Here is a 27240-nt window from a genome sequence, read left to right on the forward strand (position 1 = left end):
AATAATTGTTGTCATGGCACATATAGTGAAAACAAATGTTGAAATAAGATGCAAGATATATCATTTCATGTTATATATGCGAAAGATAACAATGCACATTTATCGGATGCGCATTTCTGATAAAATACAAACAGCGCACAATATTACATCTATATTGCACATACTGATATTAATCAGTGCGATACTCATCATGATATTATATAGGATTATGTTTACCTTTGTAGAGTTCGATCTTCTTGCTATTTCAATACCTATTTTTGTCTCGCCTGCATGCATAGCAGAGCAGGACTAAAGGAGCCACTTTTCCGGCGGAGGCGACGGTAGTTTTGATATAACAGCGTCATATCAACCTTGAAATCTTAACCAAGGTTACGTTTTCGAAATTTCGTTATAATTTTGAACGTATAGAAAAAAAGTATGACACTTATAACAGTATTCAGGTATTACTGATCGTCTTGCACAAGTTTTAGATCACATGATTAAGGTCAAAGGTCATTTAGAGTCACTGAACTTTGGCCATATGGGGGTATTTTTTCTTAATGTCATCATAACTTTTGAATTTTATTGATCCAGTTCATGATTAAACTTGAATATAAGGGTATTAAAGTATCATGGATCATTTTGCACAAATTTCAGTTCACATGATCAAGGTTATATACGTCATTTAGGTTCGATGAGCTTATTATTTTATTTTTTATCACATGAATGGCGCTTTTGTGAATAATTATTAGTTTCAGTTGTTTCTAATGTTCTGCTGCTATAGTTATTATGTGAAAATATGAATAATAAATGTTATTTGGTCTTTTGCATTGCAAGTTATAATTTTCATTTAATTCATTTTGCTTCATTACAGTTTTCGCGTTTGCTTTTATCATAGGTCCATGCTGTTATATATCGTAGTCTAAGACGGGGGCCGGACAGCCCGACCTTGGGCAGCCCTGGACATACATGTATGTATTGCCAATGCCAATTTGGGAAATGCAATCTATATATTACAATATCTGCGCTGGACGCTGGTCATTAGCCTTTAGATTTGTTTGTCATAATGGTCGTGCGACTGCATTTCCCAACATGGCAATACATGTGATGAAATGAACTTTAAGAATTAAAATGTGAACTTAAAGAACCTACTCTTTTAGTATTTCAAACATCATTCTCCACAGATAAAATTTTTTAGCTCATGCAAATGGTTATTGACCGATCTATTTTAATTTCTGGTCTAATGAACTGTTCAATTAACTGATCAAAGAGACCGCAGTTGCATGAAACAACGCCTTCTACATTCTAAAATTGGGATAATGAGCTACGGACACTGACATAAGCCTTTTGATAGAAGATGCATGGAAGTGAGGGGGAGGGGAAACTTGCCCCCCCCCCCAAAAAAAAAAAAAAATCAAGAAAAGGCATAAAACAACAGAAGCAAAATAATAGAAAGGTTGTTGGGGAGGGGGTTATTTATTTATTTATTTATTTATTTATTTATTCTTTTATTTATATATTTATACATATTTATTAATTTATTATAACCTCAATGGAATGTAAATATTGTAATTTTAACAATTTTTTTAAATTAATAAACACAAATTCTTCCCTAAATTAAGGCTTTTGCTTAAAAGACTTGGTCAGTCAGCTCACTCACCAGCAGCGTAGCTAGGATTTTGTCAGCAGAGGAGCACGGGGGCGGGGCTTGGTATTTTGCAGGGGGTACCAAAATAGATTGATTCATCAAGTATTTATTATTAAGTACATATTAGCTTTATTCTCACAAGCACGATTAAGTATCTGACAAGGCCCATTTGAATAATGCGAGCGCGAAGCGCAAGCATTTTTATAATATGCCATGAAATTTAGAGCTGAAAGTTAGAAAGTTACACAATTCGTAAGTGTATTCATGAACATGTAATGTAATGTTAAAAATTTCAGAAATTTTAAATATTCTGACGTGAAAACGGAGCATTTAATACATATTTTTAAAAATGATATATAGGCTATTGATGCGAGCGCGAAACGCAATCTGATTTTTATATTCCAATCCGTAAACTGGACATTTTGATGACGTTTTGAAATAAAGAATGTTATGTATCTGTTTTTTAAAAAATCCAGCACAAGCTGAGCTGGCTTTTTTTTTTATAATTAGAAACGAAACATTCTAAGGCGCGATAGCTCAATCGGTAGTGAGGGGGTTTCGGATTCCGGTGGCCTGGGTTCGATTTCCACTTGGCGCGCTAGTACCAAGTAAGGCATTTAAATGGTAGTAAGGCATTTTAATCCTATAGGTCCCTCGGAGAGTACCTTAAGCCATCGGTCATCTGGTTGCTTGCTTAGAAGCATTCACACTTTCTTAGCAAATGAGGTAAAAAAAATCGTCAAATCATGAACAATGATCAGTATTTAATTATAGCATTTGATGCAAGCGCGAAGCGTGAACTGAAAATGTCGAATTAAACCAAGGATTTTAAACATGTTTTTAATGTAGAAAAAGATGAATATCTTACTTAACAAAAACGCTAGCGCAAAAGCGCGAGCTAAAATTGGGAGAGACTAAGAGCTAAAGATTGGACATACAGTATTCACATTTATTTAATAATGGACTGGATGCGACTGGATTCTGAAAAGTTGACACTTCAAGCAAGTTTTTTTTAAAAACAGATAGCAAGTTGTTTATCTCATATATTAATGCCAGCGCGAAGCTTGAGTCGAAAATTTATTTGCCATCTTTTTGTAATCCCGTGTAGGGTGCCTATCTCGCTAAACCACAATAAAATATACGCTCGAATCGCGAGCAGAATACTTTGGGTATATTATCTTGAAAATGGGATACTTTCAGCTCCATGTAATCCTTTTCGGAGACTACACATGACTTTAGGCAGGGGGGGGGCAGTTGCGGGGGCAGTTGTGGCCAGAAATTTTGTAACTCGTTTTAAGTATGTACTTATTCATGTAATTATGTTTATAATGTACGGTATCTTCAATTTTACATTCTAAATGGCCCCCTCCCTCCCCGATAAATTTTGAATGTCCCCTTTCGGAAAATATATCTTCCATCTTACTTGAAAATTCTTTTAATATTTGAGACATTAGAAACGATCGATATTCAATATAGATGAACCCATTTAAATCGAAGAATTTAAGTTGTAAAAAAACTTAGAACTATTGATAGTGTTCACAAACTTTTATTTTGAGTAAATCACGATTTTATATCTCATAGTGCCATATATGTGTGTGTTATATTCCAAATTGAAATGCATATTTAGTAGACTTATGATTTGAAACTCCAAATATATATAATCGCATATCAAAGGAAATCAAATTATGTTACAAGTCCCGTCAAAATATCAAAATGCGTGATTTTCGAAAGTCTTTCAGAATTTACGCTAAAAATGATACTTTCACGCAAAAGTGTACTTGGCATCCGCCCATACGTTATTCCTCAGTATTTCCTCAAGATTATAGCTGGGATGCAAAGAATTGACAAAATGTGCTATCCAATTAAAAACTCGCTTTAGTGCGTACTTATACATGTAATTAAAAACTCGCTTTAGTATGTACTTATACATGTAATTATGTACATAATGTACGGCATTTTCAATTTTTCTTTCAAAATGCGCACCTGGTAAAATGCACATTGTCTCCTTTCGGATAACATAAAATGAGATATCTTCTATCTTACTTGAAAATTCTTTTAATATTTGTGGCATTAGGACATTTACTTTACATTCGATGGATAAACGAATTGAAATAAAAAAAATTTAAGTTGCGTAAAAAACTTCAAACTATTGATAATTTTCACAAACTTTTATTTTGAGAAAATCGCGGTTTTATGTTTCACTGTGCTATATGTGTGTGTGTAATATTCAAATTTGAAATGCATATTTATGAGATTTATAATTTGAAACTCTGAATAAAAGTAATTCCATATCAAAGATAATCACAAATATGATGATAATCCGTCAAAATATCAAACTGCGTGATTTTCGACATTCTTTCAGATTTTACGCTAAAAATGACACTTTCACGCAAAATTGCGCTTGGCATCCGGCCGTACGCTATTCCTGGGTATTTTTGCAAGACTTTTAGATTGGATGCCGAGCATTAACAAATTTTGCCGTCGAATCCTTATCTAGAGCACTTTTTGACATTTGGCCGGTCTACTAGTACTTATACATGTAATTATGTACATAATGTACGGTATTTTCAATTTTTCTTTCAAAATGCGCACCTGGTAAAATGCACATTGTCTCCTTTCGGATAACATAAAATGAGATATCTTCCATCTTACTTGAAAATTCTTTTAATATTTGTGACATTAGGTCATTTACTATACATTTGATTAAGAAACGCATTTAAATCGAAGAATTTAAGTTGCGTAAAAAACTTTTAACTATTGATAGTTTTCACAAACTTTTATTTTGAGGAAATCGCGGTTTTATGTTTCCCTGTGCCATATGTGTGTGTGTAATATTCAAATTTGAAACGATATTTATGAGACTTATAATTTGAAACTCTGAATAAAAATAATTTCATATCAAAGATAATCAAAAATATTAAAATAATCCGTCAAAATATCAAAATGCGTGATTTTCGACATTCTTTCAGATTTTACGCTAAAAATGACACTTTCACGCAAAATTGCGCTTGGCATCCGGCCATACGCTATTCCTGGGTATTTTTGCAAGACTATTAGCTGGGATGCCAAGCATTAGCAAGCATTAACAAATTTTGCCGTCCAAAGTATAAAAAATCGTTTTGGCCGGTCTACTATATTAGCCCTATACAAAATTAATACAAATCTTCCACACATATAGAGACTATTGATATACTTAGTATTATGTTCTCTAAGAAGCGACATTATTTTTTCATAGATTGGAGCTCTGGAAATGAATGATCCTTGACACGACAAACTGTCCAATAAAGGAAGCAGTGCCAATCTGGGTTAAAAGAGCCAATGCTGTGCCCCAGTGGCGTACCTAGGATTCTCAACAGGGGGGGCAAAACCGTCCGCCAAAAAATTTGACAAGCAAAAAAAAAAAAAAAAAAAAAAAAAAGGTCTTCGATCACAAATAAAGGATTTCGTACCAAAAAAAAATTGACAAGCAAAAAAAAAAAAAAAAAAAAAAAAAAAAAAGGTCTTCAAGCTCGTCAGGGGGGCATTAAAGGTCTTAAAGCTCGTCAGGGGGGGGGAAAAGGTTTTTTAAGCCCGTCAGGGAGGGTCAAATATACGTTTTTGCATGGGTTGTGACTCGTCAGGGGGGGGCAGAGTGCTGCCCCCCCCCCCCGTAGGTATGCTAGTGCTGTGCCCCTTTCAGTTTCTGACACCAAGTGTTCATTTGCTTCAGGAAATGTTCCCCTGATATTATTTCAAGTTTACAAGGTCAATTTTTTAATGTAAAAAGAGGATAGTCCTGTCTGTGTGTGAGAGAACATGTACCTAGTGCCAGGGTGACCGGAAATCCCAGATTTCAATTCACTTTATTCACATCCATTAAAAAGGTACAAGGGTCAGCTCCTTGATATCGAGTATCTGAGTATCGTGTCAAAATCTATCACAAAATCTTTGTATTAAAAAGGTCAAAATTGTTACTTGCTCCCTTTGCTCGCTCACAGATGTTTAGAATTTTTGCCCCTTATGCCATGTTTAGCCCCCTGAAAATGTTTGGCTCATTACGCCACTGATCTGACCTCGAACTGTATTTGACTGTGCAAATCTGGTCACCCTGTGCCTACCAACTCTGTCAGATGTGGTATAGGACCATTAGGGAACTCGCCTCATCTACTTTGGATCACTGACATCCGTTATAAAATTTCAAGCAAATTGATAGTTTCAGAGGAAACCTGTGAAGTTTATTTCAGTATGCAAGTACACTTGTATGGCACAAACCTTACAAAACGCATTATAAAAACACTATTGCATGTCCCTTCATACTTGTAATCATGTCAAACCACAAATTAGTGAAAATCTTTCTACGAAACAAAACACATATCAGATAATTTTACCATATATGATTGGAACTTTCTATAACTCTCCTCAGTAAAAATTGTAAGATTTAGAAAGAGGGTACAAAGAATAAGAAGTATTTTATATTCCAGTGATGCACAACCACACACTACACACAAAAAAGCACACTTAATGCTTGAATACATAGCAAATTGTCACTATTATGATATAAAAAACATAAATTGTTCTTCAAAATTCAAACCTATTTCAACAATAAAAACATCTTCCTAGATAAAGATAATGTATTACATGATAGGCAACATAAACTTGTATATTCATGTACTTCAAGACCTAACATTTACAAACACATACCTGATATACTAGATGAAGAAAATATACATACAGTGCGTCCCACAAAAAACGAAACCAAGATTTATCGACGATTTATCATAACTTAATCACAAATACAATATACAAATTACCTACCATTGTAAAGCTTAGAGTCTCCTCTTTCATCTGAAATTACTTAGATTATTTCTCATTCACACATGAGTGAGCAAAAACATTTTGAAGAGGAGATACCAAAAAGTCAGTTTGCGGGTTGTATCTGGGTTTCAGAAAGAAAAGCACATTTTCAAAAAGTTCATTATCTGCTCTTTCATTTGATACCTCAATTACAGAAAATGGTCAAGAAATAACAGAGTTCTGGTTATTTGAAATAAGGCTTGAATTTCAATAATTTCATAAAATGAAGGGGTTCTACAGGCCAGCGTTCAGGCTCACTTGACACTCCGTTTTGTTGACGATCAGCAATGCATTAAGTCTTTTGTTAACCATGCGACAGCTTCTGTGGGAAACCGGTGAAAACACGTTTATTTAATTAAATTATGGAAATACAAGCATTGTTTCGATGGAACATAACTTTTTTACTTCTTGACCATTTTTTGTGATTAAGGTATCAAATAAAGGAGCAGATATAGAACTTTTTAGGCATGTGATTTTCTTTTTGAAATTCAGATACCCCCCGCCAAATGAGTTGTTGGTATTCTTTCTTCAAATTGTATTTGCTCACTCATGCGTGAATGGGGAATAATCTAAGTAATATCAGATGAAAGAGGAGATTCTAAGCCTTACATTGGTAGGTTTTTTCTGGGACGCACTGTATATATTTAGCCAACTACTGTATTTTTTATGCTTGTGCATTTAATAATTCCACATCCCAGCTAAACTTCATGTGTTCATAAAAAAAAAGTTTCATATATATCTGTTCCATTGTCTGATTGTATCATAATTTTCTCTGTGAATACATGTGTAATAGATAATATCAATACCAAACGATGGTGTGTAAATCAGAGGCGGATCCAGGAATTTACAAAAGGAAAAAAAGAAAAGGGTTTTAACCAACACTTAATGATATTTCGTCCCCGAAAAATTTGCCAAGCAACAAAAAAAAGGGTCTTCACTTTCAAAAGGAGGGGCACACTTCTGTTTTAATGGCATTTTTACATTACAAATTTTAATTTAGCTTCTCAAAGGGGGAGGGGGCACGGGCCGGCTGCCCCCCCCCCCCCTGGATCCGCTAGTGTGTAAATGACTTCATGTTTTCTGACAAAAGAGCATTGTTAAATAATCCATGTTTTCTTGCTCTGGACTTTCCATGTCAATATAAATGTATTCAAAAAGAAGAAGAGAAAAAAGAAAGAATAAAGAAGAAGAAAAGAAAGAAAGAGAAACAAAAATAATGTTAATCATTGGATTACATGCGAAGTACATTATAATGCCATTGCTTGTTGTATTGCTTATTGCACACTTTGTTGCGTTCGAGTTTTGCGCATTTGAGCTGAATAGGATGAGATAATGGCATTGTGGAATTTCAAATGCTTTTTGACTGCATAAATAAATCTTCCCGTACGTTGTTTTCTTTGTTCAGCGCAGTAACGAAGGCATAAAATATAATAATGATAACGATGATGATGATTATAATAGTAATAATGATGATGATAATAATAATGATGCTGATGATAATGATGGTGATGATGATAATGATGGTGATGATGATGATGATGATGATAGTGATGATGATGATGATAGTGATGATGATGATGATGATGATGATAATGATGATGATGGTGATGATGATGATATTGCTGATGATAATGATGATGATGATGGTGATGATGATGATGATGATGATGATGGTGATGATAATAATAATAATGATGATAATAATAATAATATAAATAATAATAATGATGATGATAATGATGTTGATGACGAAATATCCATAATTTTTGGTTGAAAACCTTTTTTTTATGCTTGCCAAATTTTTCCTAGGAAAAATGTGCCCCCACCCCCAATTGGAAAATCCTGTATCCGCCCCTGGATGATGATGATATTAAATCGACTGATCGGCCGACCCAGTTTTCCAATTCTGGATTTATGAAGGCAACATAAACATCTTTTATGTCTCACCATAAGCACGTTTTAGCTTTCTCTTTTCCCATCGTATTCTTTCTAAGATACACCACGTCATCAAAGGCAAGATTGTCATTATACGTCCTATTCCATTCTCCTTTCATATTCTTATAGATCAAAACAGCGAGGATGGACGCGTCAAAACGGTGGCCGGGCACCTTCGCTCCCACCGGCGAGATGCAGCGAAATTCGAGGGCACATTTCACCATCGGTTGGACGATAGCATTTTGGATGTACGAGCCGTTAACGTACAGTTGACGGTTCGCAGAAGCGTGTGGCGCCATGCCGCCTGAATTGTAGTACTCGGTTCTATTCACACCCAGATTCTGGTACAGTTGAGGATGCGTGAAGAAGTACTGGTGTTTAATCTCTTCCTGCTTCTTAGGATCAAACGCATGCAGGTGACTCATGAACCCATGGTGTTTCATCGAGACTGGTAGAAGTTTCCGCAAGGAGCCTTTCAGGCGGATAGACGCATCTCCCCAGAAAATGGCGCCAAACTCCCGTAGAGTAATCTGCGACGAGAGGAATCACGATAGATAGCAATAGGGTCGATATCAAAATACAGAGCCTATTCCTACCACTTTCTCATTGTGCATGTTGGAAAATTAGATTTGGAGTAACCCGGCAAGGGTTTATTATTTACCCCTTATTATATATAACAATATATACAGGAAAAAAATAGAGAAAGTAATACATATTTATCACCAGCATCATTCCTATAAATATTAAATTTTCGACATGAAAGCATATTTTGGGTTACACGAAGAAGACGTTTGAGCACTAAAATTTAGTATTTGGAGATACATGCATTTAATAATAATAATAATGATATAGGGTATTTATATTGCGCACATATCCACCTTGTTAGGTGCTCAAGGCGCTCATATATTACCCGGCTAAGCTAGGCGGTCATAGCGCACACAGCTTTTTAAGGAATTACTTCCTACCGGTACCCATTTACCTCACCTGGGTTGAGTGCAGCACATTGTGGATCAGTTTTTTGCCGAAGGAAATTAGGCCATGGCTGGGATTCGAACCCACGATCCTCTGTTTCAAAGTCCGAAGACTAATCCACTGGGCCACAACGCTCCCTTAGTCTACCCTGGTTTCTTAAACATGTTAATGTATGTGTGTATGTATTATGTTGTTTAGTTATATTAGTTTTACAGGCGTATTCCGACACAGCACCTGCTTTCTGTGTTTTTACACCTTCCGTGATACATAATTTACATACTGTATTTTGCATCCATTTTTTGTACTATATTCATGATATTATTGATTTGTATATTCTATGGATGAAATCTTAGGAAAATAAATGTTTAATTGAATTGAATTGAATGTATTTACATATAAATTATATATATACAGTATATAACATAATAAAGGCTGTAATTACGTTTATTGACAGCCTGCGCCTTTATTATGCCTTTTGGTAATGCATTGCATTGATAACCAACAAAATGTTTATTCCAATGACTTCCAAATTTTCGACGTAACACCACGTCTTCTTCAGGGGTACTGGAACAATTGATTGAAATATAACAACTTTTGGGCAATAATGTAGATTTTGGGGTAAAATCTGATAGGCATTTACATTTGCTAGCTTACATAGCAAGCTGACTACCCAACAGAAATTGGGAAAGTTTTAACCAACGTTGGGAGGACAGTTTGTTATCCAGCATTCACACTAATTTTTGAACCCTAAGGCCTAAATGAAACGCTTGTACCAACCTTTAGGGGTGTAATCTTGCACCAAGAAATGCTCGTTTGCACCCTAAAAGGTGCAAAATTGAACCTTTTAATGTGTATGTTACTTGATATTAAAAAGGGTTCAAATTTGAACCCTTATTATACGGTTCATGTGTTTAATATAGCTAAATTGTACCCTTAAAGGTGCACAAATGAGCAAAATTGCACTCATTGTACCGACCCCGATGGTTCAAATTTGAACCCTTATTTATTAGTGTGTTGGTTGAAAATTGTGCACTTACATCAATAATAATTGGTTTCCACGCGTACGTATGTAGATCTCTCACATGATTAGGATAAGAGCTGAAAGGAAATTCTCGCACCTGCACATCACAAAAAGTGTTGACCTGTATAAAGGATGAATATAATTTATATAATAATTAACTATCTTTTCAACTATAATTGAACGAGAATAAGGGTATTCTATAGATTTACGTGTTATTTGGCACATTGTTTCAAAATGTAAATGAAATTGAAAAGTGAATTAATAGTGAAATGGGATTTATATGTAATAAAATGAGGCGAAACTAGCAAAACAGATTTGAACGTTTGAGAATGGAATAACCACCGCTATGTGAACACTATTTTCTCATTCATATAGGATTGCCTGTCCGTAGAATCATTTTTTCTTCACCTTGTACACGTTCAATGTCATCATAATTCAGTTGAACTAGGACTATATACATGCACAATATATCTATCAGTCGTTTATATAATCAGTAACAAGATTTGCTTCTTAATCCATCCTCCCCATGTAATGCACATTGCCATTACAAGAAATGCACCATACTCATCAATTATAACCACGTAGAAAGCGTTCACTGTTTTTCACGGCAGGGCAGCGGTTTTTTTTTCTTCATCAGTACTTGTGCACCTGACGCGAGGGGGCAGTGGGAATGACGATTGAGGCTTTGAATCTGATTACAAATTTTGGACTAGTATTTTTTTTCAGAGTCATGCAAATATGATATTTGAGGCATTATTTAGGGTAGGGAAAACGTGAAAATACTTGTTTTGGGGGTACCATACTCTGAGCCCAACTGAGCAAGACTGTGAGATTGAAGGATTGTGTCCATTTTGGGTCCATTTTAAAATCCGTGGATGAGCATTGTGTCCTTGCACCTTCTAATGCTAATTTATACCTCTAAGCAAGAATTCAATGTACTCTTACCTTCTCTAAAGATGTCTTACTTAGTCCCAAGTTATAAAGGATGATTTCTTGACCTGGCATGAACTCTTGAATACTACCTATCCATGGTTTAACCTCTTCAAAATGGTTCTCAGAGATGGCCGTCACAACCTTAAACCTCTCGTACAATTCATCCATAGGAGGTATCCTTTTATCAATATCAATTTCTTTATTCTGTACATGTAGAACAAAAAAAAAGCAAAAACAGAGGATATTATACGAAGCCCAGTCATGTCAATTTATTACACAAAATTCAATTCATTTTTGTCTCGCCTGCATCACAGAGCTAAACTACATTATTGGCGCCGCTTTTCCGACAGCAGCGACGGCGATGGCGCCGTCAACATTGAAATCTTAACCAAGGTTAATTTTGTTAAATGTCATCATAACTTGGAAAGTATATGGACCTAGTTCATGTAACTCATGGTGATATTCTAGTATCACCAATCATCTTGCATTCGTTTCAGGTCACATTATCAAGGTTAAAGGTCATTTCGGATCAATGAACTTTGATCATGTTGGAGTAACAAGATTGCAATCTTAACCAAGGCTAAGTTTTTGGAATGTCACGTTTAAGTATAATATATATATTGGATTTTATTGCAATAAAAACTATCAAAATACAACCACAAGCAGTCAAAGACTGGAATGAGTGAATGTTAACAATGGATACCTAGTTCATAAAACTCGATTAGGGTCAATGAACTTTGCTCATGTTCCTTAACCAATGTTAAGTTTTCCAAAATGTCTTCAAAACTTTGTATAAGAACCTATTTTTTTTTAACTTGGACATAAAGGTGATCAAGTATCACTGATAATCTTATATGAGGGTGCAGATCACATGATTAAGGTAAAAGTTCATTGAAGATCAATTAACTTTGACCATGTTGTGCTATCAATATAAGAAAAAAAAAACATAACCAAGGTTAAGATTTTGATGTTTGTAATATGAATTTGACAAAGTAATCCATGTTTCATGAAATTTCCATAGTTATCAAAAAATGGATGAATGCAATTCCAGGTCACTAGGCGAATAATAAATGTTATTCAAAGATCAATAGATTTATTATATGAACTTTGATCAAATTAAACAAATTTTATGATTTTGAATTTTTGAAGAAAATATTCAGGTTATCAGTGAATTTTATTGAACATAATTTGGTTAACAGATATCGAAAAAATATTCCTGTAAATGGTTACAAAGGTCATTTCAGATCAAATGAAACATAATGTTTATAATTGGACATCACAAATGATATGAAATGAAATACAAGTTTCTCAAGCAAGGTCAACGAACTAGGATTTTCTTGTTTCATTTTCAAAAAAAAAATCTACGTGTAGTTGTTTTCAAAGTCGGAGCTGTACTGCTATATTGGATTGCATATAAGGCGAAACTGCCAGAGGGCAGCTCTTCTCATTTGTATTTATTTGTTCATAATTACCAAGAATAATATTTGGTCACTCATGGTATAGACATGATGGATTAATTTCCTATTAAAAATGAATATAGGCAATAGAGTGTTTTTATATAAAACATATATATGACAGCACTGCAAAGCAAATTGAAGAAAATTACACTGATATTGTGTCGATGTAGAATGGGATGCGTGGACTTACTCTCAAAATCAAAAAGAAAATGCATGAAATAAAATGATATGTAAAACTGTGAGTACGATTAAATCGATATTGGTGAGAACAAAAACTTATTTGAAAACAACAAACGAAATATAGATAGGGCCTACACACTTAAGCCCCTTGAGATCCTTCTGCATCTAGTTAGAATTCTCTGCCAGCTTCATAATAAACATGATAAATAGTGATAGAAATCATTAGGTCGAGAAACAAAATCATATTTTATTTAACACACAGAAATTACTTAATGTCAGTGAGGAGGTGAGAGCTAAGTGAAATGATATCAGAAACTAATCATCAACTGAATGGAATATTTCTGAAGAATCATGGCTTTACAACAGTTGTGTACATAACGCAAATGGACAATCAAACGAAATATGACTTTCGTTTTAAACACGAAGAACACTAAAGCTGAATAGATATTTGATATATTACATATCGCCCTTTCACACGGTAAAACAAAATCGTAATTTGAATGATGATTCCAGTGAAAAATACGGCTGATGACGAATATTTAGCACGTGTGAAACCAAAATAAATGTGATTAGAATCACGAACGCTAATCACAGTCACGATAACAATAGCAATCATCATTACAATGATAATTTAAGATTCACGTGTGAAAAGGCCCTAGGAACATAAAGATGAAAACAGGAGCAGGGTCATAATTATTTCAAAATAATGGGTGATTATATTGTTTATCAGAAGTGAAAAGGCATTCAAGGGAGAAGAAGAAAGGGACCTTGAACAAAACTCGAAAATATGAAAGAACGTTTCCCATGATGACATACATGTTATTGTTTGAGGAAAGTGGTCTGATTATGCAGTCAAGGGCAAGATCTAGCTTTTTTTCCTGGGGATGGGGGGGGGGGGTTGACCAGAAGGTCCATCACCCGCAAAACGGCGAGCCGATTTTTTAAAAACCCCTTGTGATGTTTTCCTGGCATCTACTAACGCAATGGACGGAGACCATAAAAGGCAGTTCATTCTATAGGAATATAGCGATTTTTAATGCATATTATTTTTTCTTTGCAGCCCAAGGGGGTTAAACCCCCTAACCCACCCCCCCCCCTCCACAGATACGCCACTGTAGTTAATAGCATTTTACTGGTAATTAGAGAGAGACAGACATACAGATAGATTAGACATATACACAGACTTTAGACCCAGAGACAGACATCTACTGACTTTATAGGTTTAGACATCAACTATTATACTTCTGAATTTTGTTTCCATCGCTTGTTAATGCTTCATTCCTATCTACCCAACTGTGCTCGAACTTTTATGACTTGAACTGCAAACAATTAAGTTTTTCAAGAGTTCTTTATTTAATACCTGTCACATTTTCTCTGCGGGGGCCGTACGACGAGTCGATTAAACGGATGTTTCATTCATTTTTATTCAAACCAGTAGCTATTACAAAAAATGTTAAAACGGCTGTTTTCGACTCGCCGTAGAGCAAATGTGACTGAGGTATAAGCTTCCAAACTAAAATTCAAGATCCCGAACACAACAATAACTCATTACTACGTACAACTGAGTATTTATTCAGGTTCTTCAACACTTCACAAAGTTACAAGTTACAATGCTAAGAGAGTGAGCATATGTACACTCGATGAGTTATAAGCCCCTTTCACAATAATGTGGTGCGACTGCTTACAACCGTTGCGATTCTGTGCAACATTATGATATTGTGACAAAATGATCGCAAACGATCGCACGAGCAATCGTGAAAGCCCCGTTAGGACGGCGGTCTGTTGATAGTTGATTGAAGACATAATAATAATATTATTATTATTATATATTGAAGATTATGTTTTCGCAATCAATACACAGATGCTGTCTATAATAACGCAGAGAATCTTTTGTCAACAGCACTTCAATGACAAAACAACCTTTGTCGAAATCGGTGAATCCACTATTATTAACAGTAGAACTTGATTATCAAATATATATTTAAAAAAAAGGAACGGAAAGAGAGAAGGGTAAAATATATCATTCTCTGGATATCATGTCAAAATCAAATAAAAATGTCAAAATTTTTGCTCGCTCGCTTCACTCGCTCGCAAAACAGCAGTGTTGTCCTGGACAAATGACATATTATCAATTTCTTGTCCAGTTCGACTCTTCGGACGATCTGCTATCCCGGTCCACCAACTTTCGATAAAAATCTCTCAACTCTCCATACAGTGGTTTGACTTGCATTTTTAAAGAATTCGGTGCGTTGTAGAAAGCGTCTGCGTATAGGGATTGCGAAAATGCGCTATTAATATACCTAGATTTATGCAAATGAACCTCTTGCCACTGCTTGCAACAAAATGATATAAAACATAACATTATAAGGTAAAAGCCCTCTCCCTTATTGACAAATCAAATATTTACATCTCAGAAAGTTTCAAGCATCCCGTACCAAGGTTGCTGACAGGACTTTCTTCCCTTAAACAACATGATTAAATGGATAAGATGGGAACATGATTTGTGTAACGTGTAGTAGCCGTGGTCATGCAGAAACTGGTCAGAAAATAACATGAAATAATATGATTGTGACAGTACAGTTTGATAACCTCGGATTGACCAGGGACCTGGGACAGGGTCACGTGCTACTAGCCTGCTGCCCAAATCTCATGCGAAAGTTAAACCCTCTTGCATTATGTACACAAGTTTATACACACATTGGCCCGTATTCTGAAGTCGGGTTTAAATTGTGGTTTAAGTATGGGAAGCCAAACGTAAATTTTTTTTTTATTATGTTGGATGTTTCTTATGTTTACTGTGTTCTTTCCCGATTCATCGATGGTGAGGACAATCATCTATTTATACTTCCTATACAATTATGAATGATTTGAGAGCCAAACGGGCTGAAATAAGATATCTCAACCGTTAGTGATTTCTGTAGCAATTGGCTATCCATATTTAAACCACAACTTTAAACCTGAGTTTGAGTTAAACCCGACTTCAGAATACGGGCCATTGTCACAACATAGACCCTTTTCATCAACCAAAAATGTAGGCCTCTCTTGAAAAGTGCTTAAGAAAAAAAGAGATTCACATCTAGTAACTCCTTTATGATTTTTAAAGAAAAGAAACTAACTCCAAAAAACATTGATGGACATAAAATGCAAAATTCAATTGAAAATGTTCTTGAAGGAAAAAATCTATATTTCGCATTATCCCACAGAGATACCCAGCTTTCATAAGGTCCCAAATTAATAATAATAATAATAATAACAACAATAATAATAATAATAATGATAATAATAATAATAATGATAATAAATAATAGTAATGATAATAAAATTATAACTTTTTTGTATAGCGCATTACACCTTACAAATGTCTCATTGCACGTTAGGAAAAAGAAAGAAGAAAAGATGAGGGAAATCTACTGGTAATGCAATGATGATATCAAACAGCAAAATAAATATGTTTTCAATGCAATGGTATCAACTTGCCTTAAATTGTGAGGGATACTATTCCAGTGTTCCAGCGCTGCGTGCGCAAACCTCCGTTCGCCATTAAAATTTGTCTTAAAAACAGGTACATTTTAAAAATCCTTATGAAGTGATCTAAGATTTCGAACAGGTTCATATTTTAATTTACAAGTAACTCGGACAGATAAGATGGAGCAATTTGTCGAAAACACTGAAATGAGAGTAGTAAGATCTTGAACTTAATACGTGAACTGACCGGCAACCAATGAAAGGATCTTAATACAAATGATACAGATTCATATCATTTTGTTCTGGTAACAACCCTAGCAGCTGAGTTTGAGTTGAGTGTCTGGTACTCCAAACAATAGACTATTGCAATAGACTAAGTGGCCCATAAGAAATGCATGCACCAACCAAATTAATCCTCTTTTGCTTGTTAAATTAGCAGCGATCATTATTAAATCAATATTTAAAAAATAATCAAATGTGGCATGAGTCAAAATTAATGATGAAATAATAACTTTACTGAAAGTTGCCGATAATTTTTGTCTCACCTGCATAGCAGAGTGAGACTATAAGCGCCGCTTTTCCGACGGCGGCGGCGGTGGCGGCGTCAACACCAAATCTTAACCGAAGGTTAAGTTTTTTAAATGACATCATAACTTAAAAAGTATATGGACCTAGTTCATGAAACTTATGCATAATGTTAATCAAGTATTACTAAACATCCTGCCTGAGTTTCAGGTCACATGATTGAGGTCAAAAGTCATTTAGGGTCAATGAACTTGACCATGTTGGGGGAATCAACATCAAAATCTTAACCTAAGGTTAAGTTTTTGAAATGTCATCATAACTTAAAAAATATATAATCCTAGTTCATGAAACCTGGACATAAGATTAATCAAGTATTACTGAACATCTTGCCGGAGTTTCAGGTCACATGACAAAGGTCAAAGGTCGTTAAGGGTCAATGAACTTTGGCCAAATTGGGGGTATCTGTTGAATTACCATCATAACTTTAAAAGTTTATGAATCTGATTCATGAAACTTGGACATAAGACTAATCAAATATCACTGAACATCCTGTGCGAGTTTCAGGACACATGATCAAGGTCAAAGGTCATGTAAGGTCAATGAACTTTGGCCATGTTGGGGGTATATGTTGAAATCATCATAACTCTGTAAGTATATTGGTCTAGTTCATAAAACTTGGACATAAGAGTAATCAAGTATCACTGAACATCTCATGCGAGTTTCAGGTCACATGACCAAAGTCAATGGTCATTTAAGGTCATTGAACTTTGGCCATTTTGGAAGAAATGATTAGATTGCTGTCATAACTTTCAAAGTTTATAGATATAGTTTATAAGATGTGGATGTAGGGGATAATCAAGTATCACTGACAAGTCTTAGGTCGCATGATCATGGTCAAATGTCATTTATTGTCAATGAACGTAGTATTGTATCATTATATGAATGATGTTTTTGTGAATAATTATTTTATAATACTTTTCAAAGTCAGCACTGCTGCTATATTGAACCGCGTAATGCAGGTGAGACTGTCAAAGCCGCTCCAATTTTCTTTTGTTTTTACAATTTGCACGCCTATTTCATTCAAATTCTTGTTTTCGTATGAGATCTTATTTCATTATAATTAAAAAATGATAATTCGCAGTTATCATGCTCTTTGATAATAGAAATGCTTAGCAAATTACCATTGTTTATTAAAAATCTTGTTATCACTAAATTTTACCCTTTTTGGGAGGGTGGGGACTACTTTTTTGCGTATCTATTTAGTTTTACTTCTTTGAATATTCTTTAGAAATGCTTTTTAGGTAAGTCTTTTGTGAACAATTCACGTCTAGAAATTTTCAACCTTTGAAGTAGGCCTATATCTATTTCAGTTCTGTTTCTTTTTTGTTCTTTTTTTTCAAGAGCTTTGTGTTATCTTTCACTCGATATGTTAATGCTTGATTGTCTTCAATAACAAAAGTAACATGAGATGGTATTTCCATCGTCATACAGATATGCACTGTGGCTGCTCGTATGCACCGACAAAAATGACTCCAGGGGGGCGTTTCATGAAAGGACTTGTCAGACGTTTTATCCGACAAGTCCCATTTTATCCGACAGTTACCATAGGAACAGTGCCTCTCAGCCAATCAAAATCATGAAAAGATGTCAGATCTGACAACTTGTCGGATGAAAATATTGATGAAAAGCTCCCCTGGGCCCGTAACACAAAGGTTAGCGGTTTATCGGTAAATGAATTTACCTATCAAGATCATCGTCGGATGCGCATTTTGCTCAGTAGATGGACGAGGAACAAATCAGAATTCTTCTTTCAAATTTCATCTATTTAACTATTTTACTAAACAAATGATGACGTTTTCTTGATAATCCTGACATGAAATAGGATATTTTAAGCACTTTTTTTTAAATATCAACAGGATGCTTTATCAAACTAATATTTCTGTGTGTATTGACATATTAAGCGTCATGTAATTTAATGAATATGATATACATACATCTCTTTAAAAAGTGTAATGAGACAGAGGATCTTATCTTATATCATCTAGCCCCAATCAGTCTACTCTCGACTTAATTTATTGTCAGACATGAATGCTTTCTTTGTTTCTGTCTCGCCTGCATAGCATAGCGAGACTAAAGGCGACGGCGACAACATTGAAATCTTAAGGCAAAGTTAAGTTTTTGAAATGTCATCATAACTTAAAAAGTATGTTGACCTAGTTCATGAAACTTAAACATAGGGGCATTCAAGTATTACTAAACATCCTGCCTGAGTTCTAGATCACATGATTAAGGTCAAATGTCATTTAGGGTCAATGAACTTAGACCATGTTGGGGAATCAATCTCGAAATCTTAACAAAGGTTAAGTTTTTGAAATGTAATCATAACTTAGAAAATATATGGACCTAGTTCATGAAACTTAGACATAGGGGTAATGGTGTATAACTCAAGAACATGCTTGAGTATCAGGTCACATGACCAAGGTCAAAGGTCAATTAGGTTCAACGAACTTTGACCATGTTGGGGGTATTTGTGAAATTGTCATCATAACTTCACAAGTTTATGGATCTAGTTCGTGAAACTTGGACATAAGAGCAACCACGTATCCATTGAATATCCTATGCGAGTTTCAGGTCACATAATCAAGGTCAAAGGTCATTTAAGGTCAACGAACTTTGGTAATGTTGTGGGTATTTGTGGAATTGTCATTATAACTTTAAAAGTTTATGGATCTAGTTCATGAAATTTGGACATAAGAGCAACCTTGTATCCCTAAATATCATGTGTGCGTTTCAGGAACATGACCAAGATCAAAGGTCATTTAGGTCAATGAACTCTGGCCGTGTTTGTTGTATTGGCATCATAACTTAGAAAGTTTATGGATCTAGTTCATGAAATATAGATATAAGGGTAATCAAGTATAGATTTTTTCAAATTCAAATTCAATTCGGTTTTATTAAACAATACTCATCAAAAAGTCCGAAGACTAACAATGTGAGTTTACATTTTTTTTAAATACATAACAGAGAAATAAATAAATACATAACATGCAAGTGACCATTAAAAAAGAAAGAAATACATTATGTTTAAAATGCAATAATAGTATAAAAGAAATAGAATGAGCAGATGTATATGTAATAAGACAGATTTAATTTATATTAAAAAAAGAGCCGGTGAGGAGCAAGAAAGGTGAGCAAGAATGGCAAGAGTAAGCATGTGAAAAGGTGAGAATAGAGAGGGGGATGTAGCAAAAATAAAGGAAAGGAAAGATGGAAAAAAGGAAAGAAAGAGGGAAAAAAAGACCCACAAGTAAACAATAAATTGCAGATTACAAATATAAGAATTATGTGTAAAAAAAAATAAAATAAAATGACATAATGGCGATCATAATAGAGAGTGGGAAAGGAGCAACAGGGAGATGGAGAGAGAAGGGGATGATTGTTTTGTACACTGATCTTAGGTCACATGATCATGGTCAAATGTCATTTTGGGTCAATGGACATAGCATATTATTATCATATGAATGTTTTGTTTGGTGAATAATCATTCAATAGCTGTTTTCAAAGACAGCACTGCTGCTATATCGAATTGTGTAAATCAAGCGAGACTGCCAGAGGCTTTCCACTTGTTTACTCTTATTTGGTCACGTCTTTCTTTAGCTTTCTGGTCCAACAATCATGATTCTATCTAAATCCTTTACTTACCCTTTTTCTACCATTCTGTCACCCTATGCCCATCTCTGACTCTATCCTTCCTCGTCTCCTCTATTCTAATACTTTCCTTTAAAAAATGTGCCTTAACAATGTACAATGTGCCTTAATGAAGCGATCATAATTTCCGTACTTCATACTTATATTGTTCTGTAAAATGTATGATTTTTATTTTCAACAACTTCCTTGTATTATATACGAAGTAATAATCTTTCGCTTATGTGGTTTCACGTTTGTACTTGTATCACTTCATTATTGTGAAGAATACATGTATTTTTATCCAGCCGTTCGACTGCGATCAGGCATGTTTTAATAAACCATTTAATAGCTCTTTCTTAGCCCTTTTCTTCTCCTCCTCCTTTTCCTTCTCCTACTTTTTATTCTCCTCCTCCTCCTCCTCTTCCTCCTCCTCCTTCTTATTCTTCTTCTTCTTTTCCTTCTTCTTTTTCTTCTTCTTCTTTTCCTTCTCCTTCTTCTTCCTCCTATTCACCTTTTTCTTCTTCCTCCTCCTTCTCCTCTTCTTCTTCTTCTCCTCCTTCTTGTTTTTGCTTTTTCCTTCCCGTATCTGCTCATGCAACAAAACCAGGAAATATCAAACTAAACCAAATCACAATGTGAAGTTGAAACTAAAAAAAAGGAGGAAATAGCTGTAGTATATATTTGGAGTTGATGGTCTAAAGTCTAAAATGTACTGGTACGTACATGATCTCATGCTTTGAACAATAGATATTCATCTGAAATCCATACTCAAACTGACAAATACCTACGGGTATCCAATCAATCGTTAATGAAATATGCATTGCTCTTACGCCGAGATTTTCTTCCTTGTGTATATAGAAAATGGTATAATACCATTATATCTTTGTGTAAAATGAGGTGAAATGAGATAAATTGGGAAAAGTAAACATATTTCTACCGATGTCTAGCTAACTTTCTTCGGTCAGAAAATAAAAATTGATAAGCAAAAAAGCAGAGAGTTCGCTCCCAAAGAGAAGGAAATTAGGGTCAAATCTCTACATTTTAGCATATATTTCCAGGGGGTACTGCTTATTGTGTTACAACCCCAGAAAAAATATTAGGGTTCTTCAGCACCCCGGCTTCCCAGGGCCATGGGGGAGACCAGCATCCATTTTTTATTGATTTGCTTGCGAGACATGTATGTCATGTATGTGAGTGAATGTGTGTCAAATTTCCTGCTGCGTGCATTACATCTCGGTCTATCGGCACCATGGACTATTACCCCTGCTAGACCATGCACGCATGTATCTTGAATGAAACGCATTGCCCCCCCCCCCCCCAAAAAAAAAAAAAAAAAAAAAAAAAACAGAGCAGACTTTTAAGAACCAGATAGAAATGAAATTTTAAAAAGGATAATAAATAAATTTTATGATTTTTCTTGAAAAATTTTCATGTTCCCTGCCAGTAGCATAATGAGCCCCCGCCCCCCCCCCCCCGGAAAAAAAGGAGGAAGCCAGACGTGGCGTGTGAAACAAATTTTCTAAAAGCTGCGAGCGAACAAAACTTTTGACAATTTGATTTTTTCTCCTTTTTTTTTTTTTTTGGGGGGGGGAGGTTCTTGACACTTTTTTGGGTGGAGGGCATGGCCTATGCCCCCCTCCACCTGTATGCCAATGTCTCCCGTGATCATGGATTGTGCTTGTATAGTGTGCAAGTTTTATGCATATTCCGACCAAAGGTTTTATTCTTAATAACCTTTATTATATTGACATGATAAAAACGATATGCCTAAGTCATATATTCGTCACGTGCATGTATTTTTCTTATATATGTTCCAGTGTTCTCCAGAAGTCTGATCTAGATAATGAATTGTAAGATATAAAACTTTGTCTAGCAATGGGTTACTTATTAATTACACCAAAAACATATGTTCATTGGTACCCGCCGTGATTCATTCTGGACTGTATTTATTGTCAAGGTTAACGACGTTCATGTAAATAGATAGTTCGCCATCAATAAAGACAACGATTCTACAAGAAATGCTCATTTACCGTGTGAGTGAAAAAAAAATTGACACCTCCCAAAGCCCCAATTTAAGAAAAAATATGTCACGAACGCATTATCATTATATATGACTGGAAAGAGTATTTTGTCCAAAATAATACGTTTGGATGATCAGAAGGTATTCGTTGCAGTGATGTAAATTTTGATTTGCGCCAAAGGCATGAATGCAATTGACAGCGGCGTAACAGGGGTCGGTGGCCAGGGGGGGGGGGGGGGGGGGGGGGCAAGAACAAAAAAAAATTCCCGGTCATATCATGGTATGAACAGGCGTATAATGGTGTAATGAGGCGACTATTTTGAGAGGGCCAGATATTGCGTATCGGGCAGAAATTATCTTTTTTTTTAAAGTAGCAAAATTTTTGACCTTTTTAATAAAAAAATACAATTTTGTGATAGATTTTGACATGATATCCAGAAAATAATAGATTTCACTCTTCTCTCTTTCCATATCCTTAACAGATTTCTTTGCGGCAGTAGCGTGAAGAGTAAAAATAACGAGGGGCGTAGTATGACACATGTGCTAAAAAGATGCTTAATATAAGTCCCGAGAGAGCGAAGCGAGCGAGAAAAGAAATCACCTTTTCATGAGAATCTAACTTTGAGATATTTTGAAAATCATATTCAGTAAATAAAATGATATCCTACACTTTTCCTTTGCCTTTCTTTCCTCCTTTTTTGTTGTTGTTCTTGTTTGTAGAACTTTTGGGGGCCAATGGCCCAACCCTTCCATACTCATATACGGCAGTGCTGTGCGGTTGGGATCCGGGGCGGAGCCCGCGGAACTTCTTGATATCAGAGCCATTTAAACCTCGCCGATTGCCGCTATTTTAATCAAATCGCGGGTATATACAGAATATAGCTTTTACACAACACATTTATTCAACCCAGTTGCGTAATGAACCAAATATATTTGAGGGGGCAAAACATAGCAAAGTGGGAAAATTTACATCCTACATCCACTGCATGTTGGTTCTACTCTTTCTATTTGTCATTATTTTGATTTGTTTATGTATTGTTTTTTTATTTTTCATATAATATTGTATATTGTACCTTTTTAAGGGATGTCAATGAAGTGAATTTAATTTAATTGAATTGAACTGAATTGAATTTTGTTAAAAGTTGCCAGCGTGCAAAGCGAGCTGGAAAAAACAATTGCCTATTAAAAATAAATTCTAATTATGTGATAGATTTTTCCATTATATTCAGCAAATAACACATTTCATTGTTTCCATTCATTTCATTATACGTTGTCTCCTATGATTTCTTTTATTTCCTCTTGGGTGTGGAACCAAGACCCCCCCCCCCCCCCCCGCGCCTGTACGCCAGTGAACGGGGGGCGTTATAGAGCCATTTGATGGTTATAGCTGAAGAGCCCCTATACTGCGTGGGGTCTGGGGCAAAGCCCGGTAGCTTATGATTTGCATACAATTTAGCAAGCTTATATTGTTTGCAGTTCATCTTTCTTCCCGCTCTTTATTTTCAATCCTCGGCAGCCCGGTCGTGTTATTATAATTGTTTTTCTTGTCCCTTTTCTTTGTTTTCTAATTTAGCTTTTGACTAATTCCATTCTACCTCCGTTTCCCGCTAGTGTTTGCCATTTTGTCATCTTTTAATTTATTGCCCATCATGCTATTGCATTACATAAGCCTATTTCGGAATGATTTGTTCTTTGTCAAACGTTCTTCTTTCGTACCCTTTCCCGCTTTTTTTCCTTTTCCATTAAAAAAAATCTTCGTTTTCTTTTCACTTTTCCCCTTCCTTTCCTTTTCCTCCTTTCCTTTTCCCCTTTCCTCCCCCTTTCCCTTTCTTTCTCCCCCCTTTTTGTCTCGCCCACCAGAGTTGAAGGCGAGACTTAGGGATCCAAATGTCGTCCGTCCCTCGTCCGTCGTCCGTCCGTCACAAACCTAATGACACATAACTCCACATTCGTAAGTCACTTTTCAACCAAATTTGGATGGTAGATGGACTTGGGGGACCTGCATGTAATGCTGCAGTCGGAGGTAACATGGGAAGGTCAAAGGTCATTTTTAAGTCAACGTTAAAGTTTACATGCAAGACTCTCTTATGACACCTTACTCCGCAACAGTAAGTCACTTTTCAACCAAACTTTGATGGTAGATGGACTTGGGGGACCTGCATGTAATGCTGCTGTCGGAGGTCACATGGTAAGGTCAAAGGTCATTTTCAGGTTAACAATTAAGTTTACGTGCAAGGCTCTTATGACAAGTGTTATTCCATCCCAGTCATTTCACAATGAAGTTTCGATACAATTATGTTGCGTGCCCTCGCAAATCACAATATTTCTGGTTATTTTCATAAGTGGGCGAGACACAAAATTGATTTTGCCTTGTTTTCCTTTTCCCGTTTTTTTTTATTTTCCCGGTGAAATCCGCCAGGGGGCAGCATGCCCCCCCGCCCCCCGCCTGTTACGCCACTGGCAATTGAATGAACCCCAGATGCGAATGATGCCATAATCCTACTTGAGTTAGTAAACATATTTGCAAATCCCTTTTCAATGAAATTAACTTGAGAATTGATACTAAAAAGTGTTTATTGAACAATTACAGTGTAAACTACTGAAAAGGTGTTTTTAAATGGATTTTAATGCAACTCTGGTAGGATTATGACATCTGAGTTCATTCATTGCAGTCATGCCTTACTTGGGCGCAAATCAAAATTTACATCGCTGCAAAGAATACCCCCTGATCATCCAAGCGTTAACACATACCACATAAATATGATATCAAATTATTTGGAAGAAGATACTTTTTCTATTCATATATAATGATTATGCGTTTCATGACATATTTTTATTCTTTAAATGGAGATTCGTGAGATGTCAATTTTTTTTTTTAAATCTCACATGTCATATACGTTAAACGTTTCAGAAAATTAGTCAACTTTTTGGCTTCCTTGGTAGATTAAGGAATTTTTGTATTCGATTTACAAAATAAAAAAACGCTTTAAATATTCCACATTCATGGAGGCTTTGAGCAGTTGGCATTTCAACTTTCACTTTTGTAAACGCTTCAAACAGGGCGGGTCGTGTGATAATAATGAAAGTAAATCCATAATATCTTATGTGGATCTTAAATTTTCATGGTAGGCCTACTCCCGAATGATGCTCTAAATCTGGACTTCTTAGAATGTTGCTGCAACGAATCATCAATGAACTACGATCGTTATGATTTTAGGTTATTATACCCAGTCAAAATAAAAGGATTTAGAAACCTCTCTTGAAAAATAACGGATAACCCTGTCCTCTGAGTGGTCAAAATGGGATCATGTATATCCATTCCTGCAAAACCCCCAACATAGGTTGTTACCCAAGGGCAACGGGCATAGTTGAAAGAAAAATTTCCGTTCCCACCTAATTACGGAAATTTTTGCTTAGAATCCCGTTTACGTTACAGTTATTGCCTTGTGCGATGATTGCGGATACATTGTAACAATCGAAATGTAATCGATATTTTTTAGACAACTTGTGCATTTACGCGCTTGCGAGTAACGACGGTGACATATTAAAGGGATGGTCCGGGCTGAAAATATTTATATCTAAATAAATAGAATAAAACTCAAAGAGCAATGTGTTGAAAATTTCATCAAAATCGAATAACAAATAACAAAGTTATTGAATTTCAAATTTTATCAATATTTTGTGAAAAAAAAATCGTCATAAATTTTCATTAGGTGGGCTGATGATGTCATATCCCCACTTTCCTTTTTCTTATGTCATTACATGAAATCATAATTGTTTCAGTTTTTCATACATGTGTAAATGATGTGTCTCCATTATGATGAAATAAGTTGCGGCAATAAATAACTAATGCACTTAATCAGTTGTCAATCCAATTGTTTTAGTTAGTGGTACAAAAAAAATTTGAATAAACCTAATTTCATATGATAATAAAAAAAAAAACAAGTGGGGATATGACATCATCAGCCCACCTAATGTATATACATGAAGACATGCCTAGATCTGTTTCACTTGAATAATGTAAATCTTTAAAATTTGATTACTTCGTTATTTGTTATCCGATTTTGATCAAATTTTCAGCATTTTTCTCTGTGAATTTTACTCTATTTATTAAGATATATATAACTCCAGCCCGGACCATCCATTTAACCACAGAGATATCTAAATATATAGATTCTACGTAGAGATGTGTCAATATATTGATATCGATTGAACAATGCGCATTCTTGACTTCGTTTGATTCTACAGTGCGTGTTAAACAAACCCGTTTCATGGCATTCAGTGGAAATAAACTGTTAAACATACATTGTTGAAAATGAAGGGGATTTTTTTTTCAATATGGATCAGATGAAACTGAAATAAAATATTAAAAAATGTACATGTCTGACCGAGAATCTATGCTTACTTTGTCCAGGATATGTTAAAAATGACCGAGGTCAAGAAATGTGCAAAGTCCTACTTGTGTAGTCCTAACCTTAACAGTCCTTTATCTTATACCTACATTACTTACTGCCATGTACGATGTAATTAATTGTATAAATGGTACTATATGGTCTGTATTGAACGTTGTGGAGAACTGACTTGG

At 35.2% G+C, this 27240-nt stretch overlaps 1 protein-coding gene across 1 annotated transcript; it reads right to left on the reverse strand.

Annotated features, from left to right (window-relative positions):
• Positions 1 to 8228: 8228 nt before the first annotated feature.
• LOC129256591 (uncharacterized) lies at positions 8229 to 11521 on the reverse strand. The gene is made up of 3 exons (XM_064096162.1): positions 11334 to 11521; positions 10405 to 10509; positions 8229 to 8925 (listed from the first exon to the last, which is right to left on the reverse strand). The coding sequence occupies exons 1-3, from the start codon at positions 11487 to 11489 to the stop codon at positions 8404 to 8406; spliced, it is 783 nt and encodes a 260-aa protein (XP_063952232.1). The 5' UTR covers positions 11490 to 11521; the 3' UTR covers positions 8229 to 8403.
• Between the last annotated feature and the right edge of the window lie 15719 nt (positions 11522 to 27240).

This window comes from Lytechinus pictus, chromosome 3 (genome assembly GCF_037042905.1).
Source record: "Lytechinus pictus isolate F3 Inbred chromosome 3, Lp3.0, whole genome shotgun sequence".
Classification (NCBI taxonomy): Eukaryota; Metazoa; Echinodermata; class Echinoidea; order Temnopleuroida; family Toxopneustidae; genus Lytechinus; species Lytechinus pictus.